At 40.9% G+C, this 14,819-nt stretch overlaps 1 protein-coding gene across 1 annotated transcript; it reads left to right on the top strand.

Annotated features, from left to right (window-relative positions):
* Window positions 1-492: 492 nt before the first annotated feature.
* On the top strand, window positions 493-14,335 carry tmco3 (transmembrane and coiled-coil domains 3). Its single transcript, XM_060860814.1, has 13 exons — window positions 493-669; window positions 2,064-2,510; window positions 3,268-3,447; window positions 3,587-3,781; window positions 6,406-6,534; window positions 6,634-6,726; window positions 9,667-9,853; window positions 9,966-10,083; window positions 11,316-11,511; window positions 11,831-11,981; window positions 12,173-12,252; window positions 12,787-12,936; window positions 13,543-14,335. The coding sequence occupies exons 2-13, from the start codon at window positions 2,085-2,087 to the stop codon at window positions 13,654-13,656; spliced, it is 2,019 nt and encodes a 672-aa protein (XP_060716797.1). The 5' UTR covers window positions 493-669; window positions 2,064-2,084; the 3' UTR covers window positions 13,657-14,335.
* The last annotated feature ends 484 nt before the right edge of the window (window positions 14,336-14,819 follow it).

The raw sequence follows: 14,819 nt of genomic DNA, 5'->3' as shown, positions 1-14,819 counted from the left end.
TAGTATATATATATATATATATATATATATATATATATATATATATATATATATATGAAATATATATATATATATATGATATATATATATAATATATGAAATATATCAGTTATATGAAATATAACTGAAATATATATATATATATATATATATATATATATATATATATATATATATATATATATATATATATATATATATATATTTCAGTTATACGGTGTATATAACAGTCTTATTTTTATAAATACTACTAATTCTGTAGTATTTATTTTATAAATTGTTTTTCTAGTCAAATTATAAACCGTTTAAACGATTTTTTTGCGAATGAATATTGAAAGGTGATGAAATAAATAGATGGAGACAGATAGTCGAAATAATGAATTATGTGACGTTTGTGGTGCGTTGTTTCTGAACCCCAAAAAAAGAAAATCTATTATTACGACTTAGCAACTGGGAAACTGTACAATTGTAGGAGCACGTGAAGGTATCACGACTGCCGCAAACCGGTCTGTATGTGAACGCAGGGCTGCTGCTGCTCTGTTCAGGTTCAGGTTCAGAGTAGTTTAGTATGTGGCGGCTGGAGAGGGGCGGTATCACAAGAGCCCGATTGTTTCCTTCATTCACTGAGGAGCACAGGGCTACGGATAGGACCTACAGAAATTCTCCAAGGTTTGTGTCTTACCTTATTTAATTAAAAAATGGACAGTTTCTGTAGGACACGTGGTAAGTGTTTGTGTGTGTTTGCGTTTGGGTTTGTGTTTGCGTTTGCGTGTGCGTGCGTGCGTGTGTGCGTGCGTGCGTGTGTGCGTGTGTGTGTGTCCAGGTAAGCAGAAGGATAGCTCAGATATCTTGGTTTCCCATGTGTTACACTAGTGGGTAAGGTGTTGAGCTACCGATCAGAAGGTTGTGAGTTTGAATCCCAGCTCCACCAAGCTGCCTCTGTTGGGCCCCTGAGCAAGGCCCTTAACCCTCAATTGCTCACTTGTATAAAATGAGATAAAAATGTAAGTTGCTCTGATAAATGATGTAAATGTGAATGTTATCATGTATAGTTCAATTTAGTAAAGTATCTCATCTAAGAGTCCATTTCCGAATCTCACATAATATATTTACAGTAAAGGATTTGCACTTTACATTTACAGCATTCTGCAGACGCCCTTATATCCAGCGCGACTTACATTTATCTAATTTTTTTTATACAACTGAGCAATTGAGGGTTAAGTGCCTTGCTCAGGGGCCCAACAGTGGCAGCTTGGTGGACCTGGGATTTGAACTCACAACCTTCCCAACAGTAGTCTTAACACCTTACCCACAAGGCTACCACATCCCCACAGACATGAAGCTGCTCTGTTTTCAACCCTGTTAGTGTTTAGTCTTAACTGGTGCGTTGTATGAGAAATACCACCACCACACAAGCCCCAGAGAAACGTCACCATCACCTAGGACCTGGGATCGAACTCACAACCTTCCAAATTGGTAGCCCAACACCTAAACCACCTTAACAAACCACTAATAGTATAAACTACACAACTTCTACTCTATAGGCTCAATTCATCTACGTCAGTTCTAACTGTAGCCTGCATTACCTTCCCAATGGAAATGATGATTAAAGTTGATGATCTCTAATAGATGCTGATATTTAATGAGCAACAAAACACTCCTGAGAGGGACCAGATTCAAAAGGGGTTATAAATCATTACACGTCTCCAGTTGTTTGTTTAAACAGTGCTGTGTGTGTGTTGAAGGTGCGTTCAGAATAAATGTGATTACGGCAGCAGTTCTTATGTACGTGTCTACAGTATCCTGGCCAGATTATCTACTAAAGCTGAGACTTGAGCAGAATAAGTTGCATTCCTGACTGGATTCTCACTCTGCCCTGCCCATCACTGGGAGCATTATTTGTTTGTTTGATGATAACTCAGCTGTTAGAACTTCACTAGAGCCAGAGTTGGACCACAGGACTGGTGTTGGATGGACTTTTGCCTCTTAGTGCTTATAAGTGCTCAACATAGAGGGTGAAATACAGTTCCTGTAGTTTTTTGTTCTATTCCTTTTCTCTCTAGCTGAAGTGACCAGCCAGCTGAATGCAAACCCTGTACACGCTGCTGTGTCTGAGCCTGGTGGGGGCACTTCAGCCAGCTGACCACCTAACCCGGAAAGCCATTCAGCGGCATCGTGGCAGAGGGGCGGTGTCTGCTGGCGGGCACCGCTGGGTGATCGAGAACTGCCGCCGCCTCTCGAGCCTCCTGCGGCAAAAGAACGCAGCCGTACGGAAGCTGGGGGCAGCAGCTGCAGCGGCGGTGCATGACCAGACGCTCTCTGATGCTGAACGCCTCTTCCAGGTGCACACGTTCGAGGTGTTCCAGAAGGAGCTGAATGAGAGCGAGCGTTCTCTGTTCGAGGCTGTGCTCGGTCTTCAACGTGTGCTGAAAGGTGACTTTGGTGACGTGGCGAACATGAAGGAAACCAGCCGCCAAAGGCTTGAGGCGCTCAGGGAAGCCGCCATTAAGGTGAGGCAAACTCAAATTCTGGATTTAAGATCTGAATAATTGAGAATAGTGGCTTTCAAATCTTGAGGGTATCTTTAATTACTTCCTAATGTTTGACTTTGTATTAAAGCTGCGATTTGTAAAGTTTAAAAATGTGTTTAGGCATCTATAAATGGATGAAGATAACTTAGATAACTGTGCTAAGATGCTGCAATGTAAACCGACCTCAGAGTTTCTTCCTTTCTGGTGTCTTTTTATTATTATAACAATTTATTATTTTGTTATAAGCTTATAGATACCAGGTTCGAGGCCCTGTAACGTGAATGTAACCGCCAGGCCTGATATAATGCTGTTTCCATAGCAGCACCAAGATGCCAGGGTGTTTTCCTGAGGTGCTGGAGCTATTTTTGCACAGAGAAGATCTATTGTAATCAGTGAAGGACAGCACAATGTGTCTAGAGAGAACATTACTGACTGATAACACACTGTGTGTGTTATTCCGTGAGAAAATGAGGGGAAATGAATGGTTTGCTTTAGTCAAGTGTTCAATGCTTTGCTTGACATTAGCTGAACCACCAGCTCCAGGTATAATGTTCCAGGACTGAAGTTCAGTTCAGTTTCATTCAATTTTATTTGTTAGCAGCAAACCAGCTTTACAGAAACATATATATGTCGGTCTACAAGCCCTTACGATTAAGCTATGACGTGACGAGACAGGAACTGGTCTTGAGCCAGAACCCGACCTCGTGTGATCCGAACCCGACCTCTTTCCGGACAGGAGGAGCAGGAGTATGTGGAGCTGGTGGCAGCTGAGAAGCACCAGCAGGAGGCACTGAAGGTGGCGCAGGAGCGGAACAAGACCCTCTCCATGCTGGACGAGATTCTCGAGGACGTTCGGAAAGCCGCCGACCGCCTGGAAGAGGAGATCGAGGATCACGCCTTTGACAACAACAAGCAGGTCAGGCATCAGGCTCTCTTCTGTTTACTAACTCTATTATGAAAGACTTATTTCTTTGTTGCTTATTATTACGACTTCACTCTCCGTTTGAAATTTCCTTTGCTTGGTCCTTCTCCTCGCTTTTCCATCCATCTTTCAGATGAAGGGGGTCAACGTGGAGGCAGTCCTGAGGGTGGAGGAAGATGAAGAGGACAACAAGATGAAGAATGCGTCGTGGCAAGTAGCAGAAGGTTACCTGGGATTGAGCATGCTCATTGATTCACAGAACAACCAGTATGTGCTGACCAAACCCAGAGACTCTACTATTCCACGTGCTGACCACCACTTCATCAGGGTTAGTGACTGATCCCACGACCCAGACCAACTCAGCTCTTCAGTCAAAGCGCCTGGCCTCTCACTATCACCTCACTAGTCACTAGCGAGCTTGATAAAATGAGACCTTGAGGGCTCGTACTGTACGTGCTTCCTCTCAGACGCGTCTCTTCAAACTCTTTCACAGGGAAGCCAAACACTCTGAACTTCTCCAAACGCTTCTTCCACATACATCAGCTCACAATCAACCATGATCTGTAAATGTTTATCTGATTGACAGGGAAGAGAGAAAAGTCATGTTGTGAGATGGTGATGATTCTTTTTCCTTTTAACAGCAGCTCTGAAAGCAGTTCTGTCTCTAATTTGAGTCAGCAGTGTATAATAATACAAAAATAATAACTTATAATAATAACAATAATAATAATAACAATAACTAATAAATTAATGTTGTAAGTAGTCACGATTATTAATTAAACTACATTTACATTTACGGCATTTGCTAGACACCCTTATACAGAGCGACGTACAAAGTGAAGTCTCTGTCAACGAATACATTAACACTGGTTCACTAGGTTACAGACTTAGGAAACCATCAACCTAAAACTCTGTTCAGGGGGTTTTTATTATACACATTAAACAACCAGGGAAATTAGTGCTAGTTTAAGTGTTTCAGGAAGAGGCAGGTCTTCACCCGTCGTTTGAAGACTCAGCTGTTCGGACGTCTAGAGGAAGTTTATTCCACCACCTTTGGTGCCAGAACAGAAAATATTCTTGTTTACCTCTTATCCTGAGAGATGGTGGGACCAGTCGTGCAGTGCTGGTAGATCTGAGGTGCAGTGTGAGGAGTGATAAGGGCTTTAAGGTAAGAGGACGCTGGTCCGTTTTTGGCTTTGTAGACATGCAGCAATGTTTTGAGGCAGTGGAGGGAGCGCAGCAGTGGTGTGGTGTGGGAGAACTTAAGCAGGTTGAAAACAAGCTGCATTTTGGATCATCAGCAGAAGACAAATTGCGTTCATAGGTAGGCCTGCTAGCATAGAACTGCAGTAGTCTGGACCCTACATGACAAGAGACTGAACAAGCACCTGAGCAGCCTGTGTGGGTATAAATGGGCGAATCCTTCTGATGTTGTCGAGAAGAAAATGACATGAGTGTGTTGTATTAGCAGCATGCCAGGAAAATTACAGTTAATTGTCCGCGGTCAGCCCGAGGTTCCATGCCGTAGCCAAAGGGATTACCAGGGATATTAGACTAAATGACTACGTTCTTAAATATTTAAAATATTTCACAAAGAAAAATATATAATATAGTCTGAAAGTACTGGGAAAAAAGTACTTTTTTTAAACAAAGGATAAATATGATGACTAAGAATTTCAGCTTTCATTTTTTTTGTTATTTACATCTAAACATGTTAAACAATGCGTTAAAGAACAAGGCAAACATTTTGTTTGCAGTCAAACAAACTGATCAAACATAATGGAACACATGACTGAGGGAAGTTTCCTGTTGCTCAGGCGTGTCCTGTTATACTGGTTGTTTAAATAATTTAGTACTTTGAATGACTACTATACTCGTCTTTCTCTTTCGGATGTGTCTTCGGGGGAAAAAGCAAGCCATTTGACTCGCATTGCTGCTTCTGGAACGGTCTCACTTCTCATTATTGAAGGGTGTAAAAGCCTGGCAAAGCAAACAAGGATGTCATTAACGTCATGGCTGTGTTCCAATACTTTTGCTCGCCCGAAAAACAGGTCTTTAACCGGTCTGGGTGTTTAACAGGTCTAGATGTAAACATCAACAAATGAAAGCTGAATTTCTAATTCCAGTTCCAATCCTTACGAGATGGTTCCATAACTATAAACGTAACCTGTTGATCATTAATTGATTAAAAAAAAAAAAACAGCCGTGGGGTGGCCATTAGGATCTGAAACCAGGAGACACCCAGGATCTAGCACTGGACCTCTCTCTCCATCACCACTGTTCTATTCACCCCCCACTTGCACAGCACAGTGCCACTTTATACACTTTATACACTATTCACACACACCATACTGCACCTTGGACACTTTAAGGACAATCATTTAAAAACCATACACATTTATGTATATGTATATTTATGAACATGTATATACATTATTTCTCCTTTTATATTTTCATATTTTTTAATATAGTTTTCAATATAGTTTATACTTATACTTATTATTTTATTATTTTAATTTTTTGCTTTTTTTTTATACTGTTTATTCTAATACCGGACAGTCGCATAAAGCATTTCACTGCGTGTCGTACCCTGTATGTATGTGTATGTGACGCACAAAATTTGATTTGATTTGATTTTTTTTACATATAATCTTTCTGTGCATTGGGATACATCACTCCGACCCTATTATTGATTAGTTTCCTATAACGCCATGAACCATATCATATTTATTTCTTATACACGTAAGAATATATTGTACATTTCTGTATGAACCAGTGTTTGCTGCTCTTCCTGCTGAGTGTCCTGGTGCTCTGGATAAGACTGTTTGCCAAATGACTAAATGTTCATGCAAATATTTTCTTACGTGATTGATGGCTCTGTGGCATTGAGAGATTTTTGGGTGGTTGCAGCACTCAGGTGCTCAGAACAACACACTTTGTTTGTTTCCACAGGACCTGGTGTCAGTAGTGATGCTTTCTCTGCCCTGTGGCTGGCTCTGCACACTGGTTGGACTGCCTTCTATGTTTGGTTACATAGTTTGTGGGATTCTTCTGGGTCCTTCAGGGCTTAACAGCATTAAGGTAACGTACTGTACGTGCAGTTGTATTGTCGTTACATTCTGCATGTTTATCCTCACTGTTTTGTGCATGTACCCTTATTTACTCTGCTTCTGTCTCTAGTCCATGGTTCAGGTAGAGACGCTGGGGGAGCTGGGTGTTTTCTTCACACTCTTTGTGGTTGGACTTGAGTTCTCTCCTGAACGACTGCACAAGGTAAAAACAAAAACCTGATGGACATGAAGGTAACTGGTGTGAGAGTAGAGATTGCTGAGGTTAGAGTTAGGTGGAAACAGATGAATCGCTGTGGCGACCCCTAATGGGAAAAGACGAAACTAGAAGAAAAAAATAGTTGGATATTTACAGCCAGTGTCAAATATGGTGGTGGATTTGTGAAGATTTAGGCGGCCATTTTATGATATTCTGCTCAGCCCATCATTAGCCTACATGCTCGTGTTATCGCCAGCAAGTACTTGTAAATTCCAAGTGATCAAGTGCACCCTGTGGTCCGAATGTTGTTTCCAAATAATGATGCTATTTTACACAGTCTTGAGTGGAAGAGCAGCAGTATGGACAGTATGGATTAAACCCTGGCCAGTTTAATCTCCCGATGGGAATATCATCAAACCATATATTCATTCATTTTCTACCGCTTATCCGAACTACCTCGGGTCACGGGGAGCCTGTGTCTATCTCAGGCGTCATTGGGCATCAAGGCAGGATACACCCTGGACGGAGTGGCAACCCATCACAGGGCACACACACACACTCTCATTCACTCATGCAATCACACACTAGGGACAATTTTTCCAGAGATGCCAATCAACCTACCATGCATGTCTTTGGTCCGGTGGAGGAAACCGAAGTACCCGTAGGAAACCCCCGAGGCACGGGGAGAACATGCAAACTCCACACACACAAGGTGGAGGCAGGAATCGAACCCCCAACCCTGGAGGTGTGAGGCGAACGTGCTAACCACTAAGCCACCATCATCAAACTAATGTGGGGAAATTTTTGGACAGAAGAGTAAGAAACCGGTTTCCTTCTCCAACTTCTCTGAGATGAACAAAAGATATTCTGCTAGATAAACATGGTTCACAATTCCACTAGAAGATTTCAGTTGTTGTATGAATCTATTCCAAGGAGGTTGTAAGCCGTATTAAACGCAAATGGTGGCCCAACACCTTATTAATCGTCTGGATAGACCTTAATAGATCTGCGTCATGGGATTGCTGTAGCTGGGGCCACCTGGAGACTGTCTTCGAGTTACTGTTGCGTCAGTCAGCTTTGTGCTTGTCTTCATCAGGGACCGTTTGAAGACTTTGGCAGGACGGAATTAGTTTTAAGTCTATAATGAACTCAGAAATAATGCTGAGCTCTTAGTTCCTCAGGAGCTCTAGATTGCACAATTTCACTCGACTATAAACTGTTGTAGAAATGACATTATTTACATTGACATTATTTCCTGTTCAATGTCACCCAAATGAGGATGAGGTTCACTTCTGACTCTGGTTCCTCTCAAGGTTTCTTCCTCATATCATCTCAGGGAGTTTATCCTCACCACCGTCACCTCAGGCTTGTTCATTATGATTAGATGTTAGAGAGTAAATCAATATTAAACTTTCAATTTTTTTCTTCTGTTTCCATATTTATGTAAAGCTGCTTTGAGACGATGTGAATTGTGAAAATCGCCATACAAATAAACTAAATTGAATTGAAAACGAATAAAGAAATATTACATATTTCATCTTCAAATATTACACATTCACATCATCCAACCCCTGTAGTATTCACTTAGAACTTTGGGTATTTTGTTTGAGTATTTATTTGTCATTTTGAATATTTAGTTGAAATTCTGTGTCGTTAAGCTGAAATGTTGGGTGTTTAGATTAAGTGATGAGTGTTAAGATGAAATAAGTGTTTAGTTTGTTTAGAATATGTTAGAGCAGGCGTCGGCAACCTTAAACACTCAAAGAGACATTTGGACCCTTTTCCCACAGAAAAAAAAAACACAGGGAGCCACGAAACCCTTTTGACATCTAAAATGAAGAGAACACTGCGTTTATCGTTTTTTACCTTTATGGAAAGTTTAGAAAAAACTGTGTTGCATTTATGAAATCAATGAACTGCTACCGAGTAAACGAAATTTTATTTCTGCAAGCAAAAAAATATTTTGAACAGTTTGAACTAACCTTAACAAAAAAGACACTTAGTTAAGTTACTTTCAAATAAAATGTTCGATGTCTAATCGAGTCCTCTTCGTTTTCATGACATCAAAATTTTAACTTGCCCGCTGCAGCAAACCAAAAATGTGTCTGTTCATGTGTGTCGGATTTCGCAAGTAACTAACTAAAATAAAATTTAAATTAAATATTTATTTTCCAAATCTACAGGGAGACGCAGTAGAGGGATGAAAGAGCCATTTGTGGCTCCGGAGCCGCGGGTTGCCGACCCATGGTTTAGAGTTTAGAAATATTGCATCGATCGTGGAAATGTTGACTATTTAGATTAAGTGATGCGCATTTAGATGAAATGTTGTATAGGTAGTGGAAATCTTGAGTATTCAGTTGTGTTTTGCATATTTAGTTGGAATTTTGTGTATTTAGTTGTATGTAGTTGCATATTTGGTAACTTTCAGAGTTTCTTCCACCCTGTCTCACCCTGTCTCACTCTGTCACACCCTGTCTCACCCTGTCTCACTCTGTCTCACTTTCTCGCCCTGTCCCGCCCTGTCTCACCCTGTCTCACCCTGTCTCACTCTGTCTCACTTTCTCGCCCTGTCTCACCCTGTCTCACCCTGTCACACCCTGTCTCGCTCTGTCTCACCCTGTCTCACTTTGTCTCACCCTGTCTCACTCTGTCTCACTTTGTCTCACTCTGTCTCACTTTGTCTCACCCTGTCTTACCCTGTCTCACCCTGTCACACTCTGTCTCACCCTGTCTCACTCTGTCTCACACTGTCTCACTCTGTCTCACTCTTTCACATTGATAACTAAAAGGTCCTCACTTGTTATAACTGTTATAACATATATTTCTTTTCCAGGAGACAGGTTTGTGTGTGCAACAGGTTTGTGTGTGAAATGATATGAGGCTAAACATGAGATTTATCCCTCTGGATTTAACCGAGTTCGTTTATTCTTTACTTTTCTTGTGCAGGTGTGGAAGATCTCTGTACAGGGCTCCAGCTACCTCAGCCTCCTGATGGTGGGGGCGGGGCTTCTTTGGGGAAAGGGGTTTGGACTCCACCCTATTCAGACAGTGTTCATTTCCAGCTGTCTGTCTCTGTCCAGCACTCCTCTCGTGTCACGCTTCCTTTCTGGCGGATCCAGAGCGGATAAGGAAGGTACAGGACTGTGTGAAAGAAACAGAAGGAGAAATAAGAAATGTTCTTGTGTCTTTTTGTGTTTAAAAATATATACATATACGTGTGTGTGTGTGTGTGTGTGTGTGTGTAGGTGAACTGGATTATAGCAGTGTTTTATTGGGTATGCTGGTGATGCAAGATGTTCAGCTGAGCCTATTCATCGCGATCATGCCAACTTTTATCCAGGCAGGGAGTGGTGGGATGGACAGGTAAATTAACATCCATCTGCATGTGGACATTTCAACATGGTGTCTGTATCATATCAAATCACTGAACCCTATTCTGAAGAAACACAACTGGCACATTTAGACGGGTTGGAAAATGAAATTAAGTTAACAATGATGTCAGTGAAAAAAGACTGTGGGCTCCTAGTCTCAAGTCTGTAGACCCAACACAAATTTGGTTTGATTGTGCCATTGGATTTGTTCATTGAGAAAGAGACAGAGAGAGTGTGTGTGTGTGTGTGTGTGTGTGTGTGATATATATGTACTGTATACATTTCATATCCAATCCACAGCCAAACACAATCGACTTTCCCCATCTTAAAAATAGAAATAAACACTAAACATATACAGAATTTACTATAGATGTGGAATTTTCTATAAATGTATATAGAAATGCAGGTGATAGTTATATAGAAATAACAGTGTTGTTATTATCAATAATGTGCAGATGTGCCTATGTGTGTGACCGCATTATGTACTGCACAAAATGTCTAGCAGTGGTTGCATGTGTTGTGTAGACAAGTCCAAGAAAACTCCAAGTTCTCTCTCTCTCTGTCTCTCTCTCTCTCTCTCGCTCTCTCCATCCTTCCCTCTGTCTGTCTGTCTGTCTGTCTGAATCTTTCTCCCTCTCTGTCCCTCCCTCCCTCTTTCTGCCTGTCTGTCTCACTTTTTCTTTCTCTCTCTCTCTCTGTCTCTCTCTCAATTTCTCTCTCTCTCTATCTGTCTCTCAACAGATATGGACAAACACACACACACAAACACAGGAGTACTTTTGTTTATTCAGGCTAATAAGTAGGCTTGAGAAGCTCTGTATCCATCAGTGTGAGTTTTTTGTGAAGCCAAAGCTGTAAGTGCATTTTTAACAGTTGATTTGGTGCACAGTAGTTGTGGGTTGCAGCAGCTGTTACAGTTGTCCATGTGGGATGCGAGATGTGGGTAGTGAACGTTAGCACTCACAGTTAATTGCAGTGTTTAATTGCTGTGGGTGAAACCAAGAGTTCAGAAGATATAGAATGAGTATTTCTGCAGAAAACACCAAATCTAATGGCATAAACAAATCAGGGCACTTATATTTTTTAAATAGGAGTAGTATTTTTCATCTTCATTTATTTCTCTCTCTCTCTCTTTTTTTTTTTTTTTTTTTTTAATAACTTTATAACTTGTTAAACCACAGCATGATTGGTTCAATTTGATTGGTTGCTCCTGCTCTGTTGCAGCGTTCTGATTGGAGGATTGCGCATACTCGTGCTGTTGGCTCAGATCCTCGTCTCTTTCGCCGTTGTGATAATGATCTGCTGGCTCCTCAGATCTCATCTTATGGGTCCATTCTACAGAAAGCTCCACGCTGAGAGTAAAGGGAACAAAGAGATCCTTGTGTTGGGGACTACAGCCTTTGTATTCCTAATGCTCACAGTGAGTGTTTTGTCATTAGTCTGAGAAATATGAAACGATTGGAATAGACATAGACATGCATTCATTAGGATCCAGTATTAAAAGTGTGTTCTGACGTCCTAATATTTAAATTTACCACACGGTGTTTTTGTGGCTGCCTACAAATTTAAACCAACACTGACCTGAATTCTAAATCCACTGCGGCGAACTGATGATCTTTATTTATTTATTTATTTATTTATTTATTTTACCAACAGCCAGATTCTGCTCGTTTATTTCATTGTTAAAGTTATGTACTTTACCTTATGTAGCTTGAACTATGCAAATCAACACTTTTTAGATAACAGATTTTCTGGAGGTTTCCATGGAGCTCGGCTGTTTCCTTGCTGGAGCACTGATCTCCTCACAGGGTCACATGATTACCACTGAGGTCATGAGCTGTATTGAGCCGATCAGAGACTTCCTGGCAATTATTTTCTTTGCATCTATTGGTACGTGGAATGATATTTCACCTTGGTTGAATCTATCGAATGTACTTTTTATTTGTTTATAGCTACATCGTCGCTTGTTATACCAGCGAAATGCTATATTGTCCATTCTGAAGACTTCCCAATAATGGAAAAAAAAACTTTAAGAAACAGCTTCACGTCTCAAGAGAATGTTCTTGTATCGTTTCGTACAGGGCTGCACGTGTTCCCGACGTTTGTTCTGTACGAGTTAACCATCCTACTGGTTTTGACCCTGTCAGTGGTGATCATGAAGGTAACGACCAACACGTTTGTGCAACACTCATGTGCTGAAAAATGAGTATGCTTTAATATCTCAGATTTACAAATGAACAAATATTACGTACACTTTACATAGAAATATGTTTTTTCGACAGAACAAGATTTCATTGCTAATAATACATTTAAAAACATTTCTACCGACTACATCGGTAGAGGGAGTGCGATCTCATAGTTGGCACCGATGAGAATTAGAATTATAGTATGACATACATTAGGTGATTAAGTCATGCTTGGTTGTACCATTGTGTACCAATGTGGCTGTCGCAAAACACAAGCGTCATCTGTTTGAGAGCTTGATGTTTAATTTTATTTTAAATCTTGTAGGATATAGGAAAATAAATTGTTTGTTACTCAGTTCAACCACATAGAACAAACATGTGCCTTTTAATTGAGTAAGTTCATCAAGTGTTTGTTTTTTTTTTCAGTGTGATGGCTTTATACTTCTGCTCACCTTCCGAGACGTGTCTGAAATACTTTTTCTTCTCTCGTTTCACATTTTCCTGCTAAGTTTGTCATGGCAGTGCTGGTGCTGACGGCAATCCTTCCTCTGGGCTCTCGACACATCCGCTGGATTGTATCAGCTGGCCTGGCGCAAGTCAGCGAGTTCTCCTTTGTCCTGGGCAGCCGAGCTCGTCGAGCCGGCATCATCTCAAGAGAGGTGAATCACCAAAAACACCATTTTAAAGCTATAGGATTGTAACTTGAACCCATAATGATCAGTGGCAGGTTATATGAAACCCAACATTGGGCATGTTTCTCCCTGATTTGTTAACCTGAGAGTTTTCACCACTCAGCCAGCTCTACTCATTTTACAGCTACCACCCAAGGAGGTGATACATTACCTACCATTTACTTCCTTTGAGACACATGTAGCCAGCAGAATCCATCTTTTCATCCTGCTACTAATGCTGTTTCGCAGGACAGAGTAACACACTCTGCGCATTCTGTTCTCTCCCACATACACAAACTCATATACGCCTGTGATTGTCTAGAGTCACTGTGATTGACAGGGAACAGAGAGTACAGTCATTCCTCCCACCCACAGCCATCTTGCTTTCTTGGCTCCTGACTATATCATCAGCTCTCAACAGGGCAAAGTATTTTTCTCTTACGCCAAAAAAAAAACCGGGAAGAAAGACATTGCAGTTGTCTTAGAAGAGAAGGAGATCTAGATTGGCTTAATGATTTAATCCCATGCTTACTAATATTTTGATGATTTCTGAACCGCGAATAAAGCCGTCTTTCCGTTCTACTTTTTCTTCAGGTGTATCTTCTCGTACTGAGCGTCACAACCTTAAGTCTGCTGTTAGCACCTGTGCTTTGGAGAGCTGCGACTCTCAAATTCATCCCTCGGGTTGAGAAGAAACCGTCCACCTGACCCTCACTCAACATAAGACTCGATCTTTACTCACGTGGGAGATTGCTGTACTGTAAGGGTTGTAAGCCAAGGCACCTTTTGGCTTTGACACAAAATGGGATCTTTTTTGTGTTCCAAGCCTCTCTGGGACAAAGAGACTGTAACGTCCCATGTTTCTAATGAGGACCAGTGTATGAGCGGATTATAAAAGCCTTATTCATGGAGCATACTTAGACAATAATGAAAAGAATTCGCAAAATAAGTTGAGATGAGACTTGAATTTATTTATAGTTGCGACTTACTGTGTTTTAAGCTCTTTATTATTAATATATAAACTGTATTTAAACTGTATTTATTCCTGTAGAGTTGCAAGCTTAAAGCTGTTCTGCTCGTCTAAGGAAGTGCCTTGACATCAGCTGATGTCAACAGATGTACCAAATAACTTCAGTGGGCGACGTACATACCAGTTTGTCTAGTTGCACCAGCCTTTGATATCTGTACAGATTTTTGCATGTGTAAACATTTGCACATTCTTATTGACTGTTATAAAGGTCAACGACTTTCTGGGCTGAAGTCGAATTAGAACAGATAAAACAGCATACACATTCCAGCGCTGTCATGTTTATTAGTTCTGAAGTGGCTGCTGTTAGATGTGGCAATCTGTATTTTTAATGAACGTTCAATAAATTATTTTTTGAAAGTCTGTAGGTGATGTGAATGCTGGAGGTGCAGGAGGTGATCCTGTTTGTGTTAAACTATGCGCTGTAATTAGTAGAAATGAGTTTACAGATGTAAAACATACATACATACATACATACATACATACATGTACACTCACCGGCCACTTTATTAGGTACACCTTACTAGTACTGGTGTGGTCTTCTGCTGCTGTAGCCCATCTGCCTCAAGGTTCGACTTGTTCAGAGCGTTCAGAGATGCTCTTCTGCATACCTCGGTTGTAACGAGTGGTTATGAGAGTTACTGTTGCCTTTCTATCAGTTCGAACCAGTCTGGTCATTCTCCTCTGACCTCTGGCATCAACAAGGCATTTGCTCCCACAGAACCGCCGCTCACTGGATATTTATTTTTCGGACCATTCTCTGTAAACCCTAGAGATGGTAGTGCGTGAAAATCCCAGTAGATCAGCAGTTTCTGAAATACTCAGACCAGCCCGTCTGGCACCA

This window comes from Tachysurus vachellii, chromosome 24 (genome assembly GCF_030014155.1).
Source record: "Tachysurus vachellii isolate PV-2020 chromosome 24, HZAU_Pvac_v1, whole genome shotgun sequence".
Taxonomy (NCBI): Eukaryota; Metazoa; Chordata; class Actinopteri; order Siluriformes; family Bagridae; genus Tachysurus; species Tachysurus vachellii.
Note: the sequence above shows the minus strand (reverse complement) of the source record. Positions and strands in the feature narration are given on the sequence as shown.